At 57.8% G+C, this 11,629-nt stretch overlaps 1 protein-coding gene across 3 annotated transcripts in view; it reads right to left on the bottom strand.

Moving 5' to 3' along the window:
* Positions 1-10,505, bottom strand: part of LOC140716332 (nuclear factor of activated T-cells, cytoplasmic 4-like) — a 49,553-nt gene extending 39,048 nt beyond the window's left edge. For all 3 annotated transcript variants that reach the window (XM_073028948.1, XM_073028949.1, XM_073028947.1), the window contains exons 1-2: positions 10,269-10,505; positions 5,208-6,234 (exon numbers count right to left, since the gene is read on the bottom strand). In XM_073028948.1, coding sequence (XP_072885049.1) covers positions 5,208-6,234; positions 10,269-10,368 — 1,127 coding nt within the window. In that variant the 5' untranslated portion in view covers positions 10,369-10,505. The remainder of the gene's footprint in view (positions 1-5,207; positions 6,235-10,268) is intronic.
* Positions 10,506-11,629: the final 1,124 nt, after the last annotated feature.

Here is an 11,629-nt window from a genome sequence, read left to right on the forward strand (position 1 = left end):
TGTACACTGACTGGTGTACCTCAGTCCCTCTCCCTCAGGGGGATATCTGTACACTGACCGGTGTCTCTCAGTCCCTCTCCCTCAGGGGTATATCTGTACATTGACTGGTGTCCCTCAGTCCCTCTCCCTCAGGGGATATCTGTATACTGACCGGTGTCCCTCAGTCCCTCTCCCTCAGGAGGATATCTGTACACTGACGGTGTCCCTCAGGGGGGATATCTGTACACTGACCGGTGTCTCTCAGTCCCTCTCCCTCAGGGGGATATCTGTACACTGACCGGTGTCCCTCAGTCCCTCTCCCTCAGGGGGATACCTGTATACTGACCGGTGTCCCTCAGTCCCTCTCCCTCAGGAGGATATCTGTACACTGACCGGTGTCCCTCAGTCCCTCTCCCTCAGGAGGATATCTGTACACTGCCCGGTGTCCCTCAGTACCTGTCCCTCAGGGGCATATCTGTACACTGACCGGTGTCTCTCAGTCCCTCTCCCTCAGGAGGATATCTGTACACTGACGGTGTCCCTCAGGGGGGATATCTGTACACTGACCGGTGTCTCTCAGTCCCTCTCCCTCAGGGGGATATCTGTACACTGACCGGTGTCCCTCAGTCCCTCTCCCTCAGGGGGATACCTGTATACTGACCGGTGTCCCTCAGTCCCTCTCCCTCAGGAGGATATCTGTACACTGACCGGTATCTCTGAGTCCCTCTCCCTCAGGGGAATATCTGTACACTGACCGGTGTCTCTCAGTCCCTCTCCCTCAGGAGGATATCTGTACACTGACCGGTGTCCCTCAGGGGGGATATCTGTACACTGACCGGTGTCCCTCAGTCCCTCTCCCTTAGGGGAATATCTGTACACTGACCAGTGTCCCTCAGTCCCTCTCCCTCAGGGAGATATCTGTACACTGACCGGTGTTCCTCAGTCCCACTGCCTCAGGAGGATATCTGTACACTGCCCGGTGTCCCTCAGTACCTGTCCCTCAGGGGGATATCTGTACACTGATTAATGTTCCTCAGTCCCTCTTCCTCAAGGGGAATATCTGTACGCTGACCGGTGTCCCTCAGTCCCTCTCCCTCAGGGGGATATCATTACACTGACCGGTGTCTCTCAGTCCCTCTCCCTCAGGGGTATATCTGTACATTGACTGGTGTCCCTCAGTCCCGCTCCCTCAGGGAGATATCTGTACACTGACCGGTGTCCCTCAGTCCCACTGCCTCAGGAGGATATCTGTACACTGCCCGGTGTCCCTCAGTACCTGTCCCTCAGGGGGATATCTGTACACTGATTAATGTTCCTCAGTCCCTCTTCCTCAAGGTGAATATCTGTACGCTGACCGGTGTCCCTCAGTCCCTCTCCCTTAGGGGAATATCTGTACATTGACTGGTGTCCCTCAGTCCCTCTCCCTCAGGGGATATCTGTATACTGACCGGTGTCCCTCAGTCCCTCTCCCTCAGGGGGATATCTGTACACTGACAGTGTCTCTCAGTCCCTCTCCCTCAGGAGGATATCTGTACACTGACGGAGTCCTTCAGGGGGGATATCTGTACACTGACCGGTGTCTCTCAGTCCCTCTCCCTCAGGGGGATATCTGTACACTGACCGGTGTCCCTCAGTCCCTCTCCCTCAGGGGGATATCTGTACACTGACCGGTGTCCCTCAGTCCCTCTCCCTCAGGAGGATATCTGTACACTGCCCGGTGTCCCTCAGTACCTGTCCCTCAGGGGGATATCTGTACACTGACCGGTGTCCCTCAGTCCCTCTCCCTCAGGGGGATATCTGTACACTGACTGGTGTCCCTCAGGGGGGGATATCTGTACACTGACTGGTGTTCCTCAGTCCCTCTCCCTCAGGGGAATATCTGTACACTGACCGGTGTCCCTCAGTCCCTCTCCCTCAGGGGGATATCTGTACACTGACCGGTGTCCCTCAGTTCCTCTCCCTCAGGGGGATATCTGTACACTGACCGGTGTCCCTCAGTCCCTCTCCCTCAGGAGGATATCTGTACACTGCCCGGTGGTCCTCAGTACCTGTCCCTCAGGGGGATATCTGTACACTGATTAGTGTTCCTCAGTCCCTCTCCCACAGGGGAATATCTGTACACTGACCGGTATCTCTCAGTCCCTCTCCCTCAGGGGGATATCTGTACACTGACTGGTGTCCCTCAGGGGGGGATATCTGTACACTGACTGGTGTACCTCAGTCCCTCTCCCTCAGGGGGATATCTGTACACTGACCGGTGTCTCTCAGTCCCTCTCCCTCAGGGGTATATCTGTACATTGACTGGTGTCCCTCAGTCCCTCTCCCTCAGGGGATATCTGTATACTGACCGGTGTCCCTCAGTCCCTCTCCCTCAGGAGGATATCTGTACACTGACGGTGTCCCTCAGGGGGGATATCTGTACACTGACCGGTGTCTCTCAGTCCCTCTCCCTCAGGGGGATATCTGTACACTGACCGGTGTCCCTCAGTCCCTCTCCCTCAGGGGGATACCTGTATACTGACCGGTGTCCCTCAGTCCCTCTCCCTCAGGAGGATATCTGTACACTGACCGGTGTCCCTCAGTCCCTCTCCCTCAGGAGGATATCTGTACACTGCCCGGTGTCCCTCAGTACCTGTCCCTCAGGGGCATATCTGTACACTGACCGGTGTCTCTCAGTCCCTCTCCCTCAGGAGGATATCTGTACACTGACGGTGTCCCTCAGGGGGGATATCTGTACACTGACCGGTGTCTCTCAGTCCCTCTCCCTCAGGGGGATATCTGTACACTGACCGGTGTCCCTCAGTCCCTCTCCCTCAGGGGGATACCTGTATACTGACCGGTGTCCCTCAGTCCCTCTCCCTCAGGAGGATATCTGTACACTGACCGGTATCTCTGAGTCCCTCTCCCTCAGGGGAATATCTGTACACTGACCGGTGTCCCTCAGTCCCTCTCCCACAGGGGAATATCTGTACACTGACCGGTATCTCTCAGTCCCTCTCCCTCAGGGGGATATCTGTACACTGACTGGTGTCCCTCAGGGGGGGGATATCTGTACACTGACTGGTGTACCTCAGTCCCTCTCCCTCAGGGGGATATCTGTACACTGACCGGTGTCTCTCAGTCCCTCTCCCTCAGGGGTATATCTGTACATTGACTGGTGTCCCTCAGTCCCTCTCCCTCAGGGGATATCTGTATACTGACCGGTGTCCCTCAGTCCCTCTCCCTCAGGGGCATATCTGTACACTGACCGGTGTCTCTCAGTCCCTCTCCCACAGGGGAATATCTGTACACTGACCGGTATCTCTCAGTCCCTCGCCCTCAGGGGGATATCTGTACACTGACTGGTGTCCCTCAGGGGGGGATATCTGTACACTGACTGGTGTACCTCAGTCCCTCTCCCTCAGGGGGATATCTGTACTCTGACCGGTGTCTCTCAGTCCCTCTCCCTCAGGGGTATATCTGTACATTGACTTGTGTCCCTCAGTCCCTCTCCCTCAGGGGATATCTGTATACTGACCGGTGTCCCTCAGTCCCTCTCCCTGAGGGGCATATCTGTACACTGACCGGTGTCTCTCAGTCGCTCTCCCTCTGGAGGATATCTGTACACTGACGGTGTCCCTCAGGGGGGATATCTGTACACTGACCGGTGTCTCTCAGTCCCTCTCCCTCAGGGGGATATCTGTACACTGACCGGTGTCCCTCAGTCCCTCTCCCTCAGGGGGATACCTGTATACTGACCGGTGTCCCTCAGTCCCTCTCCCTCAGGAGGATATCTGTACATTTCCCGGTGTCCCTCAGTACCTGTCCCTCAGGGGGATATCTGTACACTGATTAATGTTCCTCAGTCCCTCTCCCTCAAGGGGAATATCTGTACACTGACCGGCGTCCCTCAGTCCCTCTCCCTCAGGGGAATATCTGTACATTGACTGGTGTCCCTCAGTCCCTCTCCCTCAGGGGATATCTGTACACTGACCGGTGTCCCTCAGTCCCTCTCCCTCAGGAGGATATCTGTACACTGACCAGTGTCCCTCAGTCCCTCTCGCTCAGGCGAATATCTGCACATTGACCAGTGTCCCTCAGGTGGATATCTGTACACTGACCAGTGTCCCTCAGTCCCTCTCCCTCAGGGGGATATCTGTACACTGACCAGTGTCCCTCAGTCCCTCTCCCTCGGGGATATCTGTACACTGACCGGTGTCCCTCAGTCCCTCTCCCTCAGGGAGATATCTGTACACTGACCGGTGTCCCTCAATCCCTCTCCCTCTGGGGGATAACTGTACACTGATTGGTGTCCCTCAGAGGGTTATCTGTACACTGACCAGTGTCTCTCAGTCCCTCTCCCTCAGAGGGTTATCTGTACACTGACTGTTATCTTCCTTGAATGAAGGAAAAGGAATTCCCGAAATTCACTTTCTGTCAACGGAAGGAAATTCTCTCCATTCCCGTTGGGGATAATCATAGAATTATCAACCAGGAAGTCCCTTCAATGGTGAGGAGGCTTTGGGAGAGGAGCCTCAGGGATAGGATTTAACCGCATTTGGAAAAGCAGGGGCCAATTTGGAACAGTCCGTGTGATTTTACGAGTGGGAGGGCGTGACTTATAAACTTGTGTAGAAGAGACTCTGCCTCTCCAGCGCATGCTACTCGTAATCTTTTAACTCATCATCAGCTCTCTCCTGAGCCGCTGATACTCCAGCGAAAATAACCCAGGCTTGTCCTGCCGGCTTAATGCTCTCCAATCCAGGCAGCATCTGGATGGGCCTCTTCAGAACCCTCCCCACCAACTGGGAATGGCAGAATGGGATGGGCTGCCGCGCCCTTGGAGATGTCGAGCTTCCCCAGTGTCAGTGAACCTCCACTCACGGCAGTGGGGTTGGGGGGGGAGCGGTGACGATGGTGGCGAGGCTTCTGGGAGCCAGGAAGTGTAGGGTTCCCACTCTCGCAGCCGCGGTGTTTGCGTGGCCTGCTCCTGCTCGGTTTCTAGTCAGTGGTCGACCTGCCCCAGGATAGGCCAGACAATCTAACCCTTCCCTCCGACGTAGCCCGTAGCCCTCCTGCACGTGGAATAAGCTTCTCACTACTACACATGATGATCAGCCATCATCAAGTTACCCCGGTTCAGTCTCCGGCCGGCAGTAACCCCCTCACCCGCCCCCGCATTGGACAGCTGGAGAAATTTAAGGCCCCTTTGGGTGGAGGACAGCCGTAGCTATCTGGGATCTACTCACCGGAAGACGGGGCTGCGTCCCAGCATCCGCGCCTCGCTGCCCCACCCGAACGGCGATGGAACGGCCAGGTAGTCCATGGGCCAGGCCTCCTCACGGGACGGCCGCCGCTGGGCCGAGGGCCCATCGGCCCCGGGCTGCTGACTGGTGCGGCGGGCTTTGGTGGGCAGGTGGGTACGGCCGGAGGGTTCAGTCGGCGGAGAGGAGGGGCTGCTGCCCCGGGGCGAGGAGGAGCTGGAGGAATGGAGGGCCTCGTTGCTGGAGCCTCCTCCCCAGCGCGAGTGTGGGGGCGAGGCGCTGGGCGCCTCCTCGCTCCTGGCGAGGCGCCTCTTGCCGGCCGGGGAGCCGAGGGGGGGCCCGGGGGAGGGGCAGGGTGAGGAGGAGGAGGAAGAGGAGGGGGAGGGAGAAGGGCGGCAGCGGTGGGCGAGCGGGAGAGGTGATGGCGGCGTGGTGGGGGAGGCCAGTGAGGCCCGCCAGGCGGCCTCACTCAGCTCAGCCTCCGCCTCCTCGGAGAGGCGGGAGGCTGAGCCCCAGGAGGGTGGGGAGGGTGAGGCGGAGGGGGAGGGTGAAGGGGATGGTGAGGGCGAGCCAGAAGGGGACGGCGAGGCCGCCTCAGGGAGCCAGCCCCGTGAGGCGGATCCCAGGGCCCAGTCCCGGCAGGTGAAGGGATCCGGTGGGGGACGGAGGAGGTCTAGGGCCGCAGATGGAGGTGGAGGGCCCCAGCCCCTGGCCCATGTCCCTGGAGGCGAACACCCGCCCTCTTCCTCCGGCTCCCCTTCCCCCACTGCCAGGATGGGTGTGATCCGGATGGTGGGGCAGGCCACAAGCCGGCGGTTGCCGAGGGAAACCAGCCGGGCTGGCTGGCCTGGATAGGCCTCAGTTTCGGTTTCAAGCCGAGGCCCCCGACGGGGAGGTGGGGAGTGCACACCAGCCCGAGGTGGAGCAGGAGACCGGGGGAGGGTGAGGGGGAGGGAGGAAGTGGGAAATGGGGGCTCAGCTCCATCTTTGCTTGTTTCTGGGAGTTCCAGATCTGTGGTAGGGAGAGGTAGAAAGAGAGAGAGAGGAGGATGGGGTTCAGTACAACTATGGCATTTCCTCCTTCTCACAATACCAACACCCCCTCACTTCCACCACCACCCTCAACAGGACTGCCCACTCAATCTCAGAGACACACAGATGGTTGGATGGCTGGAGGTGACGGACCGGTTCCCAGGGAAAAAGAGGAGGAGTGGGGGAAAGAGTCAAATTGTTTCCTCAAGAGCGAACAAGTGTGGGTAAGGGCTCCCCCCCCCCCGGGGGAGAGTTGTGGGTGAGCAGGAGGAACAGGGAAAGGTGGGGTGAGTATATAGAGTGTTGTGTGTGGTGAGGGGTGGGGGAGAAAGGGGGAAGATTGATCCTGTTTAGATGGGGTGGGGAGCGTCCAGGTTTTTAGAAGTTTGGAGGGGTGAGGGGTTTAGAGACACTGCTGGTGGATGCAGGGAAAAGAGGGATGGGGCGTGAACGAGGGTGAGAGGGGTGGAGTTGAGGAGGAAGACGGGGTTGTGGAGAGAAAGAGGATGAAGGGAGGAGTGGAGAAATGAGAGGGGAAGAGAGAAGAACGAGCAAGGGGGAGTGTTAGAATGAGAGGTAAAGAGAAGGGGGAACAAACAGAGGGTGTGGGAGAATAGGGAGAAAGGGGAGAGGTGAGGGGAGAGTGTGATGGAGGGGTGGAGGGATGGAGAGGGATGGACAGGTCAATGGGTGAGGACAACCACATTGCCCCATCTCTGGAAAGAGTTGGGGTGGTCGGGGAGAGAGTGACTATCATCCCATACTCGAGGCCCTGCCCATTGGTGGAGGGGAGGGTGGAAGGCGTAATGAGGGGGAGCTTGCAGTAGCAGCACCCCTCAGAGATTCACCTTCCTCTTTGAGATGGGGTGGGGAGAGGAATTTCTCCCTATCTCTGTCCCGAGTGGCTGACCCTTTATTCTGAGACAGTGAGCTCCACACCCCCCCCCACACCGCCACCCCCAAACAGGGGGGAAACCCTGTCCCCCACCCACCCACCCTTTCGTGACCAGGAGAATTTTCAGTGGGATTCCTTGCTCTCCTGAACTCCCGAGAATACAGGTCACAGTCAGGAGTCGAACACAGGGACCTCGGGGCGCAGGAACCTGGTTCCCTGGCGGGGTGGTGCAAAGGGCATTTGCCAAGCTGGCCTTCATCAGCCGGTGCCCCGAGCGGAGGGGTTGTACAAGTCACGGGGTGAGGCTGCATCTGGAATACTGGGTCGCCCTGCTGCAGGAAAGATGGAAACAGTGCGGATTCGATTTAAGAGAGCAGGACTCGAGGGACTGAGTTACGGCAAGAGTTGAGAAGGTTGGGGCTGTGGACTGCAGGAGACGGAGGGGTGGCCTTGCGGAAGTGTATAAAACTACGAGGGGGCACAGATCGGGCAAATGGACACAGGGTTGTCGAATCAAGAACTAGAGGGTGCAGTTTTAAGGGGGAAGGCCGCTGGTGCGGTGATAAGCGAAGAAGGGTCATCGGATGGGATCTCGATCACCTGGGGAAGTGGCCCAGGGAATGGTGGCTGGAATTTAACTCGGGCAAGTGCAGAGTGCTGCGCTTTGGTCAGGTAGGCACAGTAAATGGCAGGGCCCTGAGAGTACCGCGCAAAACAGAGGCGCAGGAATGCGACTCCCCGAGCCTGGTGACACAGAGGGACAGGGTGGTGAGGAAGTTGGCCTCTGTCGGTCAGGGCACTGGATACGGGAGTTCCGGCTTCGCAGGACGTTGGTGAGACCACAGCTGGAGTACTGTGAGCAGCTCTGGCTGTCCGCTGCAGGAAGGATGTCATTAAAAGATTCACCAGGATGTTGCCGGAACTGGGTTACCAGGAGAGACTGGCTGGGACTGTGTTCCCTGGAGTGGAGGAGACTGAGGGTGTGGGTGGGGGGGGGGTGGTGAATAAAATCATCAGTAAAGACAAAGGAAATGACGCTGCCTATTTTGCCCAGGGCGGGGGGAAGCGTGAACCAGAGGGCGCGGGTTTAAGGTGAGAGTGGGAAGAATTTGAAAGGGACCCGAGCGGCAGGTTTTCACTCAGAGGGAGGGAGGACGAGCTGCCAGAGGAGGTGGTCGAGTTGGGGACGCTTGCAACGTTTAAAAAAAGACACTTGGACATAGAAAGGAAAAGGCCAGCAGGGCGAGTCTGGACCGGTGGGGCCGAAGGGCCTGTTCCTGTGCTGTGATTCTGTTCGACGTGGGGCGTGCTTCACTTCGACACACAGCTCCCCCTCCCCCCGTTGATCCCGACAGGGGAGGCGGGAGAAGGGATAGCCAAGTGTAGAGTGGATCAGAGGCAGCCGAGACCCGCAAGATGGGTGGCCCAGGAGGGCAGAAGGGGCTGGAACCCCCCCCCCCCCACACTTCCAATGACATGCAGGAGAGGGGGATCCTGAATCAAAGCGGGAGCAGAGTGCCTGGGCCCCGGGTATAAATAGCTAGTGGCAGAGGAACAGACCGTGTGGAAGCACAGAATCCCCAAAGTGAAACCATCTGTGCTCCGGAGCCCTGGGGGCAAACAGTCGCCGCGCTGCAGCATTTAACCCTCTCCCTCCCACCCAGCCAGAGTCGGACGGCGGCAGCCGGTCCCTGTCGGAGAGGGTTAACCCTCTCCCTCCCACCCAGCCAGAGTCGGACGGCGGCAGCCGGTCCCTGTCGGAGAGGGTTAACCCTCTCCCTCCCACCCAGCCAGAGTCGGACGGCGGCAGCCGGTCCCTGTCGGAGAGGGTTAACCCTCTCCCTCCCACCCAGCCAGAGTCGGACGGCGGCAGCCGGTCCCTGTCGGAGAGGGTTAACCCTCTGCCACCCAACTCTCTCCAGACACCGTCGCATGCTGGTGGTCTGTCCCTGTCAGAGACAGTTAACCCTCTCTTACCCGCCTCTCCCCAGCTACAGCCAGACGCCGGGAGTTGCCGAGAGTCTGTGCGAGGGTTTAACCCTCTCCTACCCCTTCCCTGGGCTATCTCGCCCTGTTAAAGGGAGAGGTTTAAAGGAGCTGGGGGTGGGGGGGGGAACTTCAGGGATAAATTGGAAGCAAGAGGGACGGGGCAGGCGGATGAGGAGAGGGGTACGTCAGGCAGGGAGGAGACAGAATGGGGAGAGGTTCCCAGTGAATGGGTGGGGAGTGGTGAGTAGGACCACAACATCGGGCAGTGTGATGCAGGGGTGTCCATACCTACTACAGGGTGACCGGGAGGGAGCTGCCACTCACACGTGTGTGCTGATGTTTATGTGTCTACATGTGTGTGTTTGTGCGTGATTGCACATGGGTGTGAGGGCACGCATGTTTGTATCAGGATGCCAGTGTATGGACACGTGTGTATGCACATGTGAGTGTGATTATGTGCAAGTATGTGTGCGAGAGCATACATGTTTGTGTTACTACTTGTGTCTAGTTTGAATCTGTGTGTGTGTCTGCATTTGAGTCTCTGGGTATCTGTGTGCATGTGTGTGTGTGTTTGAGTCTGTGTATGTGGGTTTGTATCTGATTCAGAGAGAGAGTGTGTGTGTGTGAGTGTGTATGTGGGTTTGTATCTGTTTCAGAGAGAGAGCGTGTGTGTGTTTGAGTGTGTATGTGGGTTTGTATCTGATTCAGAGAGTATGTGTGTGTGTTTGAGTCTGTGTATCTGGGTTTGTATCTGATTCAGAGAGTGTGTGTGTGTGTGAGTGTGTATGTGGGTTTGTATCTGTTTCAGAGAGAGTGTGTGTGTTTGAGTCTGTGTATGTGGGTTTGTATCTGATTCAGAGAGTGTGTGTGTGTTTGAGTCTGTGTATGTGAGTTTGTATCTGATTCAGCGAGAGAGAGTGAGAGAGTGTGTGTGTGTGTTTGAGTCTGTGTATGTGGGTTTGTATCTGATTCAGAGTGTGTGTGCGTGTGTGTGTTTGAGTCTGTGTATGTGGGTTTGTATCTGTTTCAGAGAGAGAGCGTGTGTGTGTTTGAGTGTGTATGTGGGTTTGTATCTGATTCAGAGAGAGAGAGAGTGTGTGTGTGTACGTACCCCACCCCATCCCACAAACCTGAACTCCCCATCAGTACGGGTTGTCCCGTCTCCAGCTCCTCCCCAAACGTCAGACCGAAGTCCAGCTCCTCTCCCTCCTGGTAACTGGACGCCCTCATCCCCGTGTCAGTGAGATACAGATCCTGCTGATCGGTGGGTGCCACAAACCCCTGGCCGGGGCGCTGAGGCAGGAGACCCTCGGCAGTGGACCCAGCGGCCCCACCTCTTTCCCAGAAAACTTCTACAAAAGTTCGGACAAAACTTTCTACTTATGGATCTGCGTGTCTGGGACCTCCCGCCTCCCACCCCCTGTTTCCCATTGGTCCAGTAACTTTGACAGAGCCTCGAGAAAGAGCGCAAGGCACACCAGTTCCATATTCGGAGGAGGGGGTTGGAGTTGACATGACTCTTTAAAGAGACAGAGTTTGACCAAGTGAGGATACACTCAGTGACAGGGTGCTGTAGGAGAGGGGGTTCTGAGGGACTTGAGGGAGCTGTGCTGATGTCAGTGAGGATACAATCAGTGACACAGGGCGCTGAGGAAGAGGAGTCACTGAGGGACGGTGTGAGGGAGCGGGGTTATCGTCAGTGGGGATACAGTCAGTGACACAGGGTGCTGGGGGAGAGGGGTCACTGAGGGACGATGTGAGGGAGCTGGGTTATCGTCAGTGGGGATACAGTCAGTGACACAGGGTGCTGGGGGAGAGGGGTCACTGAGGGACGGTGTGAGGGAGCTGGGTTATCGTCAGTGGGGATACAGTCAGTGACACAGGGTGCTGGGGGAGAGGGGTCACTGAGGGACGGTGTGAGGGAGCTGGATTATCGTCAGTGGGGATACAGTCAGTGACAGAGGGCGCTGGGGACAGGGGTCACTGAGGGATGGTGTGAGGGAGCTGGATTATCGTCAGTGGGGATACAGTCAGTGACAGAGGGTGCTGGGGACAGGGGTCACTGAGGGACGGTGTGAGGGAGCGGGGTTATCGTCAGTGGGGATACAGTCAGTGACACAGGGCGCTGGGGAGAGGGGTCACTGAGGGACGGTGTGAGGGAGCGGGGTTATCGTCAGTGGGGATACAGTCAGCGACACAGGGCGCTGGGGAGAGGGGTCACTGAGGGACGGTGTGAGGGAGCGGGGTGATCGTCAGTGACACAGGACGCTGGGGAAGAGGGGTCACTGAGGGACGGTGTGAGGGAGCGGGGTGATCGTCAGTGACACAGGGTGCTGGGGAAGAGGGGTCACTGAGGGACGGTGTGAGGGAGCGGGGTGATCGTCAGTGACACAGGGTGCTGGGGAGAGGGGTCACTGAGGGACGGTGTGAGGGAGTGGGGTGATCGTCAGTGGGGATACAGTCAGTGACACAGGACGCTGGGGGAGAGGGG

Source organism: Hemitrygon akajei, chromosome 25 (assembly GCF_048418815.1).
Source record: "Hemitrygon akajei chromosome 25, sHemAka1.3, whole genome shotgun sequence".
Taxonomy (NCBI): Eukaryota; Metazoa; Chordata; class Chondrichthyes; order Myliobatiformes; family Dasyatidae; genus Hemitrygon; species Hemitrygon akajei.